Genomic DNA, 18,729 nt, shown 5'->3' on the forward strand with positions numbered 1-18,729 from the left:
GGGTGGTGGTGGAGCGACTAGCGCTGAAGCTGATGACTGGCTCCTCTGCTGGGATGAACTAGCAACACGACTGGGACACTGCCTCCACATGTGGCCCATCTCTCCACACTCGTAACAACTCCCAGGTGTTGGAGAAGGGGACTGATGGGGACCCCTCGCACCGGAGTGACTAGCAGATGCACTCGGCATAGAAGAGCCCTGGACTGATGGAGCACGGGATGAGCTCTGAGCTGGAAGGGCACTAAGTGAAGAATGGCCCTGATGTGAACTGTGAGAACCATGACCCGATGACGCCCCACGATAACCTGGGCGATCTGACTGACCATGTCGGAACTGTCGGCCTCTACCGTGCTGAAACTGGCCCCTCGAAGGAGCACCACTGTAGCTACCAGATCCTCGAGGCCTCTTGGCCTCCCTCTCCTCTCGCTCCTGGCGACGAACAGACTCAATCTCCTGGGCGATATCCACAACCTCCTCGAATGTAGCACCAGTCACCCTCTCCCTGGTCATGAGAATACGAAGCTGATAAGTAAGACCATCGACAAACCTCCTGATCCTCTCTCTATCTGTCGGGACCAACCAGATGGCATGACGAGCCAACTCAGAGAACCTCAACTCATACTGTGACACGGTCATCTCCCCCTGACACAACCACTCAAACTGTCTACGCAGCTCCTCTCTGCGAGACTGCGACACATACTTCTCCAGAAAGAGAACGGAGAACTGCTGCCAGGAAAGGGGTGATGCACCAACAGGCCTACGCCTCTCAAAATCCTCCCACCAAGTAAAAGCAGGTCCTGAAAACTGATAGGTAGTGAAAACGACCCCGCTGGTCTCCAGAATACCGGCTGTACGAAGCATCCTCTGACACTTGTCCAAAAAGCCCCGGGCATCCTCGCCCTCTGCTCCACTGAAGGTCGGAGGCTGAAGTCTACCAAATCTCTCCAACCTACGCTGCTCATCCTCTAGCATGGCAGGAACTACATAGTCCTGAGCAGTGGCAACCGGCTGAGCTTGGTGTTCCCCCGGCGTCTGAAGTCCCTGCACGACCTGCTCAGGTGTGCAGGCGGCGGAAGTCTGGCTGCCTCTCCCGGCTTGAGAAGTAGCAGCGGCTGTAGTGGCTGAAACCACCTGAGGTAGGCCAATGCAAACTGATAATATCTGAGCCAAGGCCTCCTTAAGACCCGAAATCACAATAGGCACAGTTGGTGCCTAAGCTGGTGCTGCTGGAGTGTCCACAGCTGGGACCTGGTCCTGAACTGGGGCAGCTGGTGGATCTGCAGGTGCTGCCCTCGCTGCTCTGCCTTTACCACGACCACGGCTGCGTCCTCGGCCTCTAGTGGCCCCGGTTGGTGGTACTGGTGGTCGTCCACCCTGTCCGGTAGCGCGCGTCCTCACCATCTGTGAGAGAATAGAATAACAGAAGTTTAGTACTCGGATCAATAAATTCCTACGACAAGAATTTCAAGAATATGAAGTTTCCTAAAGGTTCTGCAGCCTCTCGAGGATAAATACAGACGTCTCCATACAGATCCGCGAGACTCTACTAAACCTGCTCATGACTCGTGAGACCTATGTAACCTAGGCTCTAATACCAACTGTCACGACCCTATTTCCGGACCCGGTCGTGATGGCACCTCTCGTGAAGACAAGGCCAGCCAACTATTCCCAAATTCGAAGCTAAACAGCTAAACATCAAGAAAACAGGCTAAAACATGATTTAATAGTATTAAGTAGCAGATAATATCATAATAATACGGAAGTACAACCCAAACACAGCCCTAACCGGGGTGTCACTAGTCATGAGCATCTAATAGTTATAACACAAGTCTGCTAAGTCTGTAAACTAGTACAACTATCTGATACAAGATAGAAATGTAAAGGAGGAGGAACACGGGACTGCGGACGCCAAGCAGCTACCTCGTGAACTCCGAATGTCCGCCTGAAGCTGGAAGGATCATCACTCGGAAGCGGAACCAGCTACGCCTGAATCTGCACACAGGGTGCAGGGAGTAAAGTGAGTACTCCAACTCAGTGAGTATTAAATATAAATAAAGACTGAAAGTGAGAAATCACGTAAGGCACAGGGCAAACTATAATAAAGCAGTAAAACCATTTGAAAACAGTAAATCAGTCAAGAGATAAATAGATATCCTTTTTCAATAGGAAAGCAGGAAAATGACAAGCAATTAAGGAATAATGAACACATAGAAGTTTGCCCCTCGGGCACAGTATCAACAACTCCGCCCCTCGGGCAATATCTCAGAACCATACCAGCCCCTGGGGCTCAATCTCACATCATACTGGGGACCCGCGCTCACTGGGGGTGTGCAGACTCCTGGAGGGGCCCCTTACGGCCCAAGCGCAATATCAAGCCATCTCGTGGCGTCATCACTAGGCCCTCGGCCTCATATCAATCAAGCCACCTCGTGGCGTACATATCTCAGGCCCTCGGCCTCAAATCAATATAAGTGTTTCCTCACAACATAGGCCCTCGGACTTACTCAGTCAAAAATGCTCACAAGCCCCTCGGGCAGTAGTAAAACAGTATTTCTCAGCCCAAAACATCATTTAAAATATAATTTAAGTATTAAAAGGGAGTAAACATAGCTGAGTATAAAAGCAGTGGAAAATAACATGACTGAGTTCAAGTATAAAGTCAAAACAGTGAGGAAATATCAATAAAATCCCCCGAAGGGTTCAAATAGTTAGCACGAAGCCCAAGTATGGCATTCCGCCCAAATACTGATGATAGCAAATAGATTTCAGTCAAATACGCGGTAAAATATCAATCGGGGCGGACCAAGTCACAATCCCTAATAGTGTACGACCCTACGCTCGTCATCAAGCGTGTGCCTCACCTCAATATAGCACTACGATGTGCAATCCGGAGTTTCAAACCCTCATAACATCATTTAGAATCATTACTCACCTCGAACCGGTCAAATTTCTAGCTCGCGATGCCTTTACCCCTCGAATCGGCCTCCACTCGCGTCGAATCTATCCAAAATCAGAACGAGGACGTAAAATAGGCTAAGGGAACGAAGCCCAAGCGAAAACAATCAATAATTAACACAAATCCCGAAATTACCAAAACCCGACCCCCAGGCCCGCATCTCGAAATTTGAAAATTTTGACACCAATAGATTCCTTATCTTCCCACGAGTTCATACATACCAAAAACTCGGAAATCCGACCTCAAATGGCCCATCAAAACCTCAATCATAGGTCTCCAATCCTAAACCCTAGCTTCCCCAATTTTTCACCCTTAATTTCCACAAATTCTAGCTCTAATCCATGAAATAATAGCATAGGAACAAGTTTTAGGTCCAAAATCCTTACCTTAATGAAGTTCCCTTGAAATCCCTCTTCCAAATTGTCCAAAAAGCTCCCAAGCCGAAGTAAAAAATAGTGAAATAACCCAAAATTCGCGAAGGACTCTTTTTAATTCTTTTGTCCAGTTGTTCCGCATTTGCGGCACAATCGCCGCTTCTGCGGTACCGCATATGCGGTCTTACCTCCGCTTCTGCGGAAATCACTTAATAGGCCAAATTCGTATCTGCGATCAACTCTCCGCACCTGCGACTCCGCAGGTTCGGTCCAACTACCGCATCTGCGATTCCTGACTCTTCCTCTCAAATCCGCTTCTGTGGATCCCCTTACGCACGTGCGGCGCCGCACCTGCGGTCCCCAACTCGCAGGTTCGAAAACACCAGAAGCAGCAATTTCAACAGCTGCAATAACATCTCAACTTCTCCGTTAACCACCCGAAATCACCCCGAGGCCCCCGGGACCTCAACCAAAAGCACAAACATATCCTAATACCTCATTCAAACTTGTTCCAATCATCAAAACACTTCAAACAACATCAAATCAACCAAAACACCTCGGATTCAATCCTAAGTTTCTAAAATCTTCCAAATTTCGCTTTTGATCAAAACCCAACCAAATCACGTCCGAATAACCTAAAATTTTGCACACACATCCCAAATGACACAACGAAGCTACTGCAACTCTCGGAATTCCATTCCGACCCCTATATCAAAATCTCGCCTACCAACCGGAAATTGCCAAAATATCAACTTCGCCAATTCAAGCCTCAATCTTCTCCAAACCTCCAAAACCCATTCTGATCACACTCATAAATCTCAAATCACCTCCCGAAGCTAACTGAACAATAGGAACTCCCATCCGAGCCCTCTAACACATAAGTCAACATCCGGTTGACTTTTCCAACTTAAGCCTTCTTAAAAGAGACTAAGTGTCTCAAACTTCACCAAAATCATTCCGGATTCAATCCGACCAACCCAATACCATAAAACACGGATAAACAAAATAATAAGAAGTAGAAATGGAGGAAAACGGAGCAGTAACTCATGAGACGACTGGCCGGGTCGTCACATCCTCCCCAACTTAAACAAACATTCGTCCTCGAACAAGTCAAGAAACATACCTGAAGCCTCAAACAGGTGGGGATATCTGCTCCGCATCTCTCGCTCGGTCTCCCAGGTAGCCTCCTCCACGGGCCGACCTCTCCATTGTACTTTCACCGAAGCTATATCTTTTGATCTCAACTTCCGAACTTGACGCTCCAAAATAGCTGCTGGCTCCACATCATAAGTCAAATCACCCTCCAACGAACCGTGCTGAAATCCAGAACATGAGACGAATCTCCAATATACTTCCGGAGCATAGAAACATGGAACACCGGATGCACACTCGACAAGCTAGGTGGCAAGGCAAGCTCATAAGCCACCTCCCCAATCCTGCGAAGTACCTCAAAAGGCCCAATGAACCGCGGACTCAACTTCCCTTTCTTTCCAAATCTCATAACCCCCTTCGTGGGAAAAACCTTCAACAGAACCTTCTCACCAACCATGTAGGACACATCTCGAACCTTCCTGTCAGCATAACTCTTTTGCCTCGACTGCGCTGTACGAAGTCTCTCCTGAATCACCTTCACCTTATCCAAGGCATCCTGCACCAAATCTGTCCCCAATAGCCTAGCCTCACCGGGCTCGAACCAACCAACTGGAGATCTATACTGCCCCCCGTACAAAGCCTCATATGGAGCCATCTGAATACTCGACTGGTAGCTGTTGTTATAAGCAAACTCTGCAAGTGATAGAAACTGATCCCATGACCCTCCGAAATCAATCACGCAAGTGCGTAGCATATCCTCCAGTATCTGAATAGTGCGGTTGGACTGCCCGTCCGTCTGAGGGTGAAAAGCTGTGCTCAACTCCACCTGAGTACCTAACTCCCGCCTGACAGACTTCCAAAACTGGGAAGTAAATTGAGTGCCCCGGTCTGAAATGATGGAAACTGGGACACCATGCAACCGAACAATCTCCCGGATATATATCTCTACTAACCGCTCTGAAGAATGAGTAGTACAGATAGGAATGAAGTGCGCGGACTTGGTCAGCCTATCCACAATCACCCAAATAGCATCGAACTTCTTCAAAGTCCGTGGAAGCCCAACTACAAAGTCCATGGTGATCCGCTCCCACTTCCACTCGGGAATATCCATCTGCTGAAGCAAGCCACCCGGTCTCTGATGCTCATATTTCACCTGCTGACAATTGAGACACCGAGCTACAAATCCCACTATATCTTTCTTCATTCTTCTCCACCAATAATGCTGTCTCAGATCCTGATACATCTTCGCGGCTCCTGGATGAATAGAATACCGCGAGCTATGGGCCTCTTCCAAAATTAACTCCCGAAGCCCATCTACATTGGGCACACAAATCCGGCCCTGCATCCTCAATATCCCATCATCTCCAATAGTCATATCTCTGGCATCATCATGCTGAAATCTGTCCTTGAGGACAAGCAAGTGTGGATCATCATACTGGCGCTCTCTGATGCGCTCATATAGGGAAGACCGAGAAATCACACAAGCCAATACCCGACTGGGCTCCGAAATATCCAACCTCACGAACCGATTGGCCAAAGCCTGAACATCAACCGCAAGAGGTCTCTCCCCAACTGGAATATATGCCAAACTCCCCATACTCACTGCCTTTCGGCTCAAAGCATCGTCCACCACATTGGCCTTCCCCGGATGGTACAATATAGTGATGTCATAATCCTTAAGCAGTTCCAACCATCTCCGCTGCCTCAAGTTAAGATCCTTTTGCTTGAACAAATGCTGAAGACTGCGATGATCGGTGAACACCTCACAAGATACGCCATACAAATAATGCCTCCAAATCTTCAACGCGTGAACTATGGAAGCCAACTCCTAATCATGAACGGGGTAGTTCTTCTCATGGGGCTTCAACTGAAGAGAAGCATAACCAATAACTCTACCCTCCTGCATCAACACACAACCAATCCCTACTCTCGAAGCATCACAATATACGGTATATGAACCTGAAGCTGATGGCAAAACGATTACTGGAGCTGCGGTCAAGGCTATCTTGAGCTTTTAAAAGCTCTCCTCACACTCGTCCGACCATATGAATGAAGCACCCTTCTGAGTCAGCTTGGTCAAGGGCGATGCGATAGATGAGAATCCCCGAACAAACCGGCGATAATAGCGTGCCAAACCAAGAAAGTTGTGAATTTCTGTGGCTGAGGACGGTCTGGGCCAACTCTGAACCGCCTCTATCTTCTTTGGATCAACCTGAATACCCTCACTTGACACCACGTGTCCCAAGAATGCCACTGAACTGAGCGAAAACTCACACTTGGAGGATTTTGCGTAAAGCTTCTCCTCCCTCAATCTCTGCAACACAACCCTCAAATGCTCCGCGTGCTCCTCCTGACTACGCGAATATACCAGAATATCATCAATGAAAACTATGACAAATGAGTCAAGATAAGGCCGGAACACACTGTTCATCAAATGAGATTATCTTGAGATTATAAGTATAATGCTATTTCAAACAAGTGATAAGTAAATTCATGAAGGTGAGAGGGTAAGCGAATCGAAGAAAATGAGTTTCGTCGAAGTTTGACATTCGGGATAAAATATGGTCTAAGCTAGAACACTCCGTATTTATGGACTAATGCCATACAAAGTACCACATGACCATGATAATAAGATGTATAAGGTGTGTTAAAAATGAGTAATATTTTAACTAATTTGAGATAATTCTTAATTGTGTGGATAATCGGGTAATTATTTATTTTAGTGGGAAATCAACAATTAATTAAGGTGTTAGTAGTTAATTGGTTGGGAATGGATAAACATCAACGTGGCAGCAACACAAATCAAACTAAGTGACTCATAAATTAAATTGAAAGGTGGCAACTAAAGTTACGTGGCTAAGCCACCACCAGAAGTAATCCCACACCCATTCAAACACATACTTAGAAGAATTGTAACCTTTTTTGCTTCATTTGGTGTATCTCATTCTTGGCAAAGCTATGATAACGTTCAACCATTTTGACTTCATTTGGTGTACTCTCATTCTTGGCAAAGCTATGATAACGTTCAACACCCTTGATTTGGTATGGAGAAGGAATTAGCCAACGTTCAAGCTTAGTTAAGGATAATTCTTTTGGAATTCATGCCAACACCTTGAGGATAATTATTTTGAATATGATCCAAGTTTGAATATTCATTTATGATCTTCTCGAGTTCTTATGAGCAATTAAGGTATGTTAAGGATATTCTTTCTTTTCTTTTGGCATGATCTATACAATACAAACGAAACAAGCAAATGCACAACTTCCATAAATGACTCTATTCATAGAAGTATTACAGGTGCCTATGTTCTTGAATTTCCATGTATCTTATTATTACGTCTTCTGTTCATGGGTCTTAGAAAATACGTAAGTTGAAAAAGTTTACTTCATGATATTACTCAAAGACATAATGGTCTTATGACATTCTGAGAGATTTTATTAACGCACTTCTCATGCATTGCATTCATTTATACGTGTACATTGACCCATGACCAGATGGCGTTATATACGCGTATATTATATGTATATGGGATATGGGAAAATATTATGACGTTATATACGCAGCACCACCTGATCAGCTGGTATACGTTGATGATTTGCCCACAGTGGTCGAGATGATATGATGGGATGCCCTCAGAGACTTGATGATGTTATGAATGCATATACCCATGCATGGTATGACATTTATACGCATATGCATGACATTATAATATAAAATGATTCGCAGATCTATTCAGATATACATGTTGAGTCTTTTACTCCATGTTTCTCTCATGTTTATTGTTTACTGATTTTCATTCCTTACATACTCGGTACATTATTTGTACTGACGTCCCTTTTGCCTGGGGACGCTGCATTTCATGCTCCCAGGTCCCGATATATAGGTCGAGAGCTCTCCAAGTAGGTTATCAGCTCAGCGGAAGATGTTGGTGCGCTCCATTCGCTCCGGAGTTGCTTGTTTGGTCAGTATGATTTAGACGCGTATTGTTTGGTATGGCGGGGCACTGTCCCGACCTTTATGGTATTTATCTACTCTTAGAGGCTTGTAGACATATGTCATGTATATGAAAGATTGTATGGCCTTGTCGGCCTATGTTCAGTGTAGGAGTGATTATTTTGGTCTTATAGGCCCGTACGTCATATGTATAAGTTTGGATTACATGTTGGGTCGTCCAAGTCGAGTATTTCCCATGTTTTATTGTACTTATCTCACGACAGTCCCTCTGTCTCACTTACCTATGATAGTATGATACGAAAGATACGTTACGTAGGTACTCGGTTGAGTAAGGTACCGGGTGCCCGTTGCGGCCCATCGGTTTGGGTCGTGACAGTTCTAATGCTATACTCTTCCTTGGTGTAAGAGTTATAGTTATCTTCAACTTCCAACTCTTCCCTTATCTAGGATAGAGTTCTCTTCGAGTAAGGAGTCATGCTCCTTATCAATTATGCAATCTTTTCGTTCAGGAGATATCAGATATAACCACTTAAGCTTATCTCTTTCACGTACATACCTTGTACTTGAATCTGCCCGTGTCTGTGTACACTATGTATGGACCTGGTTCATGCGCGTGTTCCTTTGTCAATCATCAAAACAAACTTACTTAGGCCAACACTTTGTATGTCGATTTTCTTCGATAAGCTAGTATCCATAAAAAGAGTGGACCAAGAATAAGATAAGGCTTGGTCTAGTGGTAAGAGTATAACACGTTATGTGAGGTTAGACACATGGGTTTAAATACTGTTACAAATAGAAAAAATAATATTTTAATAAAAAGAATAAAAAGACAACTTATTTTATCAAATTCCGAACGATGTATCACTTGAAATTTCTAGATTATCAAGAAATAAGATGGTTTGGGCTCATAGTATGAAGATAGAAATATTAGAATGTTGAAATTGCAGCGAGTAGAATCTGTTCGGGAGAGGATGTTTCCAGTCTTTTCAATGCATAGTTAATTTTTGAGAAATTTTCATAAAGCACTATTTTTTAGTGGTAATTAGCTACCCATAGATATCATTTGCTATATTATGGATTGTAGATACGTTTTCTGTTGTTATAAGATGTATTAGATGTATTAAGGGAAGTCCAGCTAATCAGTTATTGTATTCGAGCATATTCGACTGTATTCATGGCGTGAAACATGGGATTACAGCTGGACAGATTATTGCATTCGACTGTATTCGACTGTATTCACGGCGTGAAACAGGGGATTATAGTGTTTTTAAACGGAAAGTGAATCAATTAACATAATAGACTCCTAATATAACTAAACAAACTCAATTATAACACACAAACTTTGTATTTCAAGTTATAAAAAAGATTCTCAACCGAAAAATACCCCAAAAACATAGCAATCTTCAGAGAAATTATATAATACATCTGAATACATAAATTATATTAATTAAAAAAACATATGAATACATTCATGGAATATAGCGAGACAGTGAATACAACGAAATACATAGAATACAGCGGGATACATTGAAATACAATGGAAAAAAAGACAATGAATACAATGAAATACATGAAATATAGCGAGATATATTGAATTACAATGAAAAAAAAGACAATGAATACAATGAAATACATGAAAATACAGCGTAAAAACCAAGAACCAGCAACTCTTTTCATCGCAAAAACCATAAACCCAGCAGATCTTCGTCCCTCATATTGTCTTCCTCTAGCTCAAAATTTACTGTCTCCAAGTTTTAATTTTGACTCTGATTCTTCATCTATTTACTAAATAATAATGAAGTTGAATCTTCATATGGCTCGAAATCTACTGCGTCCTCTCTCTTTTTCTCTCTGTTTATGTGTTTTGGACCTCCCTTCCCTCATGTGAATCAGACTCAAAGTAAAAAATTTGATGATAAAGTTTGGATTTTGAAGGCAAATCAGAGCACAATTGAGGCTACAAAGTCTCCAGTTAATGTGAATCAGACTGAAAATTCAGCACAAAAATCCTCTTCTTGGGACAAAATTGCAAATGGGAATGGAGAAAAGGGAGTTATAGAGAAGGAAGTGAAGAAATTTTTTACTTCTTCTTTGGTGAAGAAGCAGAGAAATAGGACAAATTTAGATGTGTCAGTGAAGAAATGAGATAAAGATTTGGTTAAGTCTTTGTTGAATTGTGATTTCTTTGATAGGAATTGGGTTACAAATGAGTCTTATCCTTTGTACAAACCCGATTCTTGTTCTCTTATTGATGAGCAATTCAGTTATGTTGTCAATGGTAGGCCTAATAGTTTGAAGATCTGAAGGGTCGTCTGAAAGTGCAGGAGGGAGGAGAGAGTGTGGGGATTTTGACTAATGGTAGGTGATGTGGGTGAGAGGAATTTTGAGATTGAGCATCGTGTTTTTAGGAATGGGGGAAGAGAATGGCATGTATCAAAGTAGAGAGAGAAAGGAAATAGTATAACTGAATATCGTATTTAGTGGCTTAGGATTAGGAGGTAACCAAAATTAGATATTTTGCTATAAACATTAAAAGGTATCTATTTTCGTATCGGGGGAGGGGGGGTGGCTGCCGATCTACCCTATGGCTGGATAGATAAATGTTTGGATTTTTGCGATTATTTTTTAACAGGGGTTGCTGAGTATCAAAAACTTATTACCCGGAATCCTATTTTTTTAGAACGAGTTGAAGGCGTAGGCATTATTGGGGGAGACGAAGCATTAAATTGGGGTTTATCGGGACCAATGGTATTTATTTAAAATAAATAAGGTGTTAACCTTTGCTATAGGAGGTAAAATTTTTCTGTTATGTATTACCCTTAGAAATGAAGTTGGAAAACATATATTACTATGTTTGAAAAAGTTAATAGTGTAAATACCACATCATAATGTTTAAATTTTTAGAAATTTATTAAGGAAAAACTAATTGCTTCGGGATATCCAATACATAATTAAGGAAAATATAGCGTAATTAACAAAAATGTGATTCTTATCGAGCAAGTTCAATAAGAAGGTAAGAAAAAGAGATTTCAATCATCTGTACACACCCTTGTGGTCAAAATTACAATTCATTATTGCTCGAATCCACCAAGGTAGCAACCCCTCACCCCATTCGACAGAAGAAAAGTAAATTAAAAAATGGAATATAAAATCACAAAATAGCGGAATATGCTTTTTCATCTTTCCACCAACCATCTCTACCTAAAAAAAAAAAACTGAAAAAAGGAAAATAAAATGTACTAATAGAGTACTTGGTTTGGTAATCCCTAACAAAATCGCATGCTTGGCACGTGAGTATTATAAGCCAATATACTAAAATACCCCTGTCCTACTCATCGGACGGAGTTTCCAAGGACAATTTTGCCCTTTAGCAGTTCAAATAGGGACAGAAGAGCAATAAAATAGGAAGCTCCGAAAGATCTGATATTTGCCTCTCAACTTCTTCACTACTGCTCACTCCCTAACCCCAACAACAACTCTTCTAATTTTTTTTCCGGCGAAATCAATGGCCGCCGCCACTATTTCTTTACTTTCCAACGGGGATTTAGCTTCTTCCGTCAAGTCTCAGGGTACCGGCCGTTATGCTTCCGTTTATAGTGAAGTTCAAAATAGCCGTTTAGATCACCCTCTCCCTCTCCCTTCTGTCCTCGGTAGTCCTTTCAAAGTCGTTGATGGCCCTCCTTCTTCCGCCGCCGGCCACCCCGGTAATCTTTTTACATCTTTTTTTTACAGTTATAGATCAAGTTCTCTTTACCTTAATAAATCAAGTTACTGTACTGTTCTGCATTCGTTTTGACTGTATATTTTTAGATCAAGTTACTGTACTGTTCTACATTCTTTTTAGAGTGTATGTTCTTGGGTAACAGTATTTTTTACTGTAATAGATCACGTTAGTGTGCTGTTCTGCATTCTTTTATTATTTAATTAGTCTCTATCTTGTCGCTTTGTTCTGCATTCTTTTTTTTTATCTGCATACTTTTAGTTTACAATCTTTAATCGTAATAGATCAAGTTACTGTAGAGTTCTGCATTCGTTTAGTTGTATATTATTGGGTAACAATGTTTTTTACTGTAATAAGATCAATTTACTGTTCTGTTTTGCTTGTATTGTAGTAGATCAAGTTACTGTAATGTTCTGCCGTTGTTTTAACTGTATGTTCGTTGGTTACATTGATTTTGTGTTATTTGATTTGCATGATCTGTTGTCTTTTTGTTTGAATCTTCAGTTATTCAACTGGAAGTTTGCGCCTTTATCTTGTTGTTCTTGGATTTTGTTAGCTCCCTATCCTTAGCATAGGATTATTTGTAACAGGGCTAGCAAGCTCTCTTTTGTATTAGCACCTGCACAGTGCTCTACTTTGCATATTTTAATAATATCTTTTACTTCATAAAAAGAGAAGGTTAAGTTATATACAGTTTCATATTCTGTTTTTCCTGTGTATTATTGAATAACCATGTTTTTACTGCAATTCATCATGTTACGGTACTGTTCTGTATTTTTCTTAAACTGTATATTCCTGGGAAACAATGTTTTTCCTTGATAGAGGGAGTTACTATGGTGTTTTGTGTGATCTGTAGTCTTTGAGTTCAATTCATCAGTTATTATACTGAAAGTTTGTGTCTTTATCTTCACTTATCTTATAAAAAAACTGAAAGTATGTCTTTTTTCTGCAAAAAGCATGGGATCTCTACATATCTGGCAGTGTAAATTCTTGAGTTGCAGTATGTCTTTTTTCTGCAAAAAGCATGGGATCTCTACACATCTGGCAGTGTAAATTCTTGAGTTGCAGTATTTGTGTCATAGATCAAGTTACTATGATGTACTGTATGATCTCTTGTCTGTATAATTGATTCATCAGTTGTTAAACTGAAAAGTTTGCACCTTTATTTGAATAATACATATACATAATACTTTGCGTGTCTTAGAGATGAAAAAATGCATAACATACGATTATTAGGACGTATGGGTCTAAATAGAATAGGATGGATATAGAGGACTCATATAGACGACCCTAACTAGATTGGATTAAAGCGAACATGTTGTTCAATTTTTGAGAGATCAAGAACTTAGCATCATGTTGGATCCTTGCGTTGTGTTTGGGAGTTGAATACATAGTTTAAGATTATTAAGGGCCTGTGTGAGCTTCAAATTTCATTTCAGTATTTCAAATACTGAACTTCAGTAAAAGGTGAAAGAATAGTTCGCTCTGTGCTCATTGCATGGCTGCGTGAGTTTTGAACCGTGCGTCACCGGCCCTTGGGGATTTCTCAGTTTGTGGAAGAAACAAAAATACTAGTAGTTTAACCAACAATGTTTCCAACTATTGAATTTCAGAATTATCCAAAATATTGGTTTGAGAAGTATTTCAAGTCAAGTAATGGTTTCCATTGCAATTTTCAACTGCATGCCCAAACATTACTTCAACTTCCAAATACTCCCTTTTCAACTTCAACCAAATACTATGCAAACGCCAACTAAGGAGGAGCGAATCTTGAAAAAGTTGGATTTAGGAAGTTTATAAATTATAAAGCTAGAAGTTTAATGTTGCAAGTCTTTCTGCACCCTTTCACTGAATAAGCTTTATGGAGCCTTCTTTGGGAGCATGATGTTGTTTATGACTTTTTGTGGTCAGCTTAAATGGTGTACAATGAATTATTAATGTCAAATATTTGATATTTTTGTAAATGTTTTGCGATTAGTGTCAATCCTTTACACTTCCCATTAGATTTATTATTGATTTATAACTGAGAGCTATCGGAGGACTCTGTATACTTTTTGGCTTGTCGAATGTGAAAGTGGTGTGTATGACAAATTTGAGTATGATTTGGTTATTGCAGAGGAGATTGGAAAGCTTTTTCCTTCCCTATTCGGACAACCATCTGTATCATTGGTGCCCGATGATTCTGGGGATGTTGCGATGAATCAGAGTTTGAAAATTGGGGTGGTGTTATCTGGAGGTCAAGCTCCCGGAGGGCATAATGTTATTTCAGGAATATTTGGTTAGATCACTGTAAAGAAATTTATGTCTGTTTAATTCTTGCGGATTTTTCGTTTTTAATCAATTTTGTATATGCGGTTGGTAGATTTCTTGCAGACTCATTGCAAGGGAAGCACATTGTATGGATTCAGGGGTGGACCAGCTGGGATCATGAAGTGCAAGTATGTGGTGTTGACCCCAGAGTATATTTACCCATACAGAAATCAGGTATGTTTCCTCGTAACTTTTTTCTGCTAACAAGACATTCTAGAACTTCAATCCTTTTCGCAGTTACATCGGTCACATTATTCAGGAGTAACAGTAAGTCAGTAAGAGTTCACATTCTTTCTTCCAGGGTGGATTTGATATGATCTGCAGTGGCAGGGACAAGATTGAGACTCCAGAGCAGGTACTTACCAGATTCTATGATTTTCTGCACCTTCTATGATCTATCTTGCTATGAATATTACACATCGACAAGTATTTTAGTCGATGACCAATTCCATCATATCATTATTTCAGTTTAAGGAAGCTGAAGAAACAGCAAAGAAGCTCGACTTAGATGGGCTTGTCGTAATTGGTGGAGATGACTCCAATACAAATGCTTGTCTTCTCGCTGAGAACTTCAGGTAACATTTGTGCCCAAAAATAAAATGAAAAATAAAAATTTAGCTGGTGAAATGATCATACTTTTATGTTTTAATCAGTCCTATTGCTGTGGCTAAATAAGTAGTTGTGTTTTTCAGAAGTAAAAATTTGAAAACTCGGGTCATTGGATGCCCAAAAACCATAGATGGTGACTTGAAATCCAAAGAGGTTCCCACGAGTTTTGGCTTTGATACGGCATGCAAGGTAATTCTTTCTGAGTAGCAACTTTTTCTTTCCATCTGTATTAAAGGAAGGCCTAACAAAGTAGAGAAAGTGAAGCTGCATGGAATGTGATCTGGACTATGACGTTAATATTTCAGAATTCAGTCTTACTATCAACTAGTCTTAGTTGTACTGTCACGTAGACTAATTTATATGTACTAGACTCTTTAAAAAAAGAATATTAGACTCTTAAACACAATATACTTGCTAACTGAAACCTTGCTGTTGGGCATGTACCTGATGCTTTTCTTCTGGTGGTTGGCATGACCATTTCCCTCATATTTGTTATATATATATTTGATTTTGGTTGGCCAACAGAAGATCGGTTTCTCTTTGAAGAACAATTTTCTCATTGCATAACAAGCTCAGTACTAGGAATTTTGAAAAACTTCAGCACTTTGTTTCTAAATGCTACCTTTTTTGAATTTGTTTAAGCAATAATGTTCCATATAGTCTGATTTCCTCATTATTCTGCTCGAAGTTTTAAACCTAATATTGCATTATCTTATAGTCACGTTTTATCCTGTGAAGGTTCACATGTACTAAATCCAATTGTAATCTACAGATATATGCAGAAATGATTGGAAATGTCATGATAGATGCTCGATCAACAGGAAAATACTATCATTGTGAGTTCACTAGTAACCCCGTGCAGAAAATAGCATTGTCTGCTCATTTATCTCTATTTGCTTTTGCATACATCTCAAATATCTTAACATTGTCCCTTAACTCGTAACAGTTGTGCGGCTCATGGGGCGTGCTGCTTCACACATTACTCTAGAGTGTGCTTTGCAAACTCATCCAAACATTACTTTGATTGGAGAAGAGGTATCTTTCTTAATTTAACACCCACACCAAAGTCGCTGGAGAAAATATAAACCTTTGTTTCTTGTCAATAAGAAAAATATGACTGTTTATCTCGAATAAAAATGGCATCACTTTATAGGAAGTGTTGCTCTACGTTGTAAATTTAATTAACTAGGTCTGATTTGTAAAAGTTTACACTTTTTGCTTTCAAATACATTCTCGATCCAAGAGTGCACAATTGAAGCTAATTATTGTAAAGTAAAGATCTGGTTTTTTCGGGAGGTGNCTAATATTGTAAGTAAGATCTTGGTTTTCGGGTAGGTTGGGTTTGGGGGTGGGGGGGGGGCTTATTTTTGGTCTACTCTTGTTACTTTAATGCAAACACAAGGTGTCAAAGTTTAAAAAGAAAGGAGGAGGAAGGAACACAGTTCTTTTTTTTTTTTTTGAAAGGAACTAAGGTTATTTAAGGTGCACGTGAAGCCAATCAATACAGTCTAATTGTTTTGGCATGCATCCTTGAGAAAGTGAAGAAATCTTCGATCACTAACTTGTAGTTATACAATGCTTATATCACATTGTGTTAGTTTAACAAACTTTTAAAGCAGCTATATGTCAAACTTGTCATATTTTGGCAGGTATTTGCAAAGAAACTGACTCTTAAGAATGTTACGGACTACATTGCTGATGTGATCTGCAAGCGCGCAGAGTCAGGTTACAACTATGGAGTGATCCTCATTCCTGAAGGACTTATAGATTTCATTCCTGAGGTAAAACAGCATATAAGCAAACCTAATCTCATCAAATTGAAGTTTTTCATTAACTTTTCCTGGTCAAAGTATTCTATTTCCTTGTACTGTAAACCTTTTGGAAACAGATCGTATGTGTTCTGACATTCTAGTGGCGCTGTGCAGATTCAGCAACTCATTGCGGAACTAAACGAAATATTGGCTCATGATGTCGTGGATGAAGCTGGTGTTTGGAAAAAGAAGCTAACTCCCCAGTGTCTTGAGCTTTTTGAGTTGCTGCCCCTAGCAATTCAGGAACAACTGCTGCTTGAGAGAGATCCACACGGAAATGTCCAGGTATTTATTCATCATGGTTAAAGTCATTCTACTCTGTGTTACACAATGTGGTAAAATATAAGTGGTACTTCTGCAGGTAGCTAAAATTGAAACTGAGAAAATGCTTATTCAAATGGTTGAAACTGAATTGGGTCAGAGGAAGCAGAAGGGTGGATATAATGCTCAATTTAAAGGACAATCCCACTTTTTCGGGTACTCTTTCTGTATGTGATTTCAATGCTTTACTTTCTGTCTACGTCATGCCATGAACATCAAGGCTATACAAAATGAGGTCTTAGGATTGACAATTGGTCCCACTTCCCAGTTATGAAGGAAGGTGTGGCTTGCCATCCAATTTTGATTCCACATACTGTTACGCGTTGGGATACGGTGCAGGAGCGCTGCTGCAAAGTGGGAAGACAGGGTTGATATCATCGGTGTGTGCTTCTTGTGCTATTTAACTGTGCACCCATGCGACTCATTTTAGAATATCCCGTAATTCACACATCAGCTATTATATTGAAGTTGCTCTTAATTATCCTTGTATCAGGTCGGCAACTTGGCTGCTCCAGTCGAAGAATGGACCGTTGGTGGAACAGCACTCACTGCATTGATGGACGTAGAGAGGAGACATGGTACAATGCTTGTTCTTCCCTTCATCAATTTTCACCCCGATATAACATTTCAAAATTTTCCTCTTAATGTTGAAAATGCATTCAATTCTACAGGCAAGTTCAAGCCGGTGATCAAGAAGGCTATGGTGGAGCTTGAAGGTTAGAACTTGGCAGATATAATAGAACTTCTATTCGTTTCCTGGTGCTTCATTTGTTTCCTCCTTTCTCAGGGAAATTAATAACTCTGTTTTATTACAATGCTAAAGTTATCAAAACTGTTTCTCTTACTGAATGCAACTGTACTCATGTGCAACCAAGTTGAAGACTAATTTGGAATGAACTCAGGTGCTCCATTCAAGAAATTTGCTTCAAAGCGGGAAGAGTGGGCTCTTAACAACCGATACATTAACCCAGGTATATTCTTTGTAACAACCTTACTTTTGCTTAACTGGTTTTGTTATGGTTTTATGAATGTAGTTTATGAAGCATTATTTAGTGATTATTATCAATAACTTGCTGCACCTAATACTACACAAGTTTAGGGAAAACTGGAGCATTCTATCTCACCATCTCTAGTGGTTTTGATTACAGGTCCCATTCAATTTGTTGGTCCAGTGGCTAATAAACTAAACCACACTTTACTTCTGGAGTTGGGAATAGATGCTTAAGAGGAGATATGAATCATTGTGAATTCTAGTTCTTGTACTGTGGTTATTTTTACATAAGCAATTAGCGCTTATGTTTGAGTTTTACTCCGCCGATTATCTTTGTGGTATGCAGGTTGAGTTGAGAAAGAATTGGTAGCTTGCACTTACAGCCTATCATGGTAGTTGTTTTTATCTTTGATTTAACATATGCTCGATTATAGATATCAATTTAGTGTGCAATTTGAATAATATAACTTCTTCTTTGGGGGTCAGGTTTTATTGGTCTTGTGAAATTGAGATGTGTTCTTTGAGGGCAAATCTCTTTTTTTCTGAATATTTATGTTGCTTAGATCCTTCAAAAATACTATTGCATCCA

General features: G+C 40.4%; 1 protein-coding gene across 1 annotated transcript; it reads left to right on the top strand.

Moving 5' to 3' along the window:
• Positions 1-11,773: 11,773 nt before the first annotated feature.
• On the top strand, positions 11,774-18,729 carry LOC109241466 (pyrophosphate--fructose 6-phosphate 1-phosphotransferase subunit beta). The gene is made up of 16 exons (XM_019408206.1): positions 11,774-12,081; positions 14,215-14,376; positions 14,461-14,582; positions 14,710-14,763; positions 14,877-14,983; positions 15,101-15,206; positions 15,790-15,853; positions 15,964-16,052; positions 16,667-16,798; positions 16,943-17,113; positions 17,190-17,305; positions 17,418-17,529; positions 17,643-17,727; positions 17,821-17,865; positions 18,052-18,120; positions 18,298-18,729. The coding sequence occupies exons 1-16, from the start codon at positions 11,883-11,885 to the stop codon at positions 18,372-18,374; spliced, it is 1,710 nt and encodes a 569-aa protein (XP_019263751.1). The 5' UTR covers positions 11,774-11,882; the 3' UTR covers positions 18,375-18,729.

This window comes from Nicotiana attenuata, unplaced genomic scaffold (assembly GCF_001879085.1).
Source record: "Nicotiana attenuata strain UT unplaced genomic scaffold, NIATTr2, whole genome shotgun sequence".
In the NCBI taxonomy this organism is placed as follows: Eukaryota; Viridiplantae; Streptophyta; class Magnoliopsida; order Solanales; family Solanaceae; genus Nicotiana; species Nicotiana attenuata.

Bases quoted from the DNA above. Each gene is read 5' to 3' on its own strand.
- LOC109241466 (XM_019408206.1), top strand. From the start codon at position 11,883: ATGGCCGCCGCCACTATTTCTTTACTTTCCAACGGGGATTTAGCTTCT. The intron at 14,377-14,460 runs GTTAGATCACTG...TGCGGTTGGTAG, and splicing joins TGTTATTTCAGGAATATTTG to ATTTCTTGCAGACTCATTGC. The intron at 18,121-18,297 runs GTATATTCTTTG...TTTTGATTACAG, and splicing joins CAACCGATACATTAACCCAG to GTCCCATTCAATTTGTTGGT.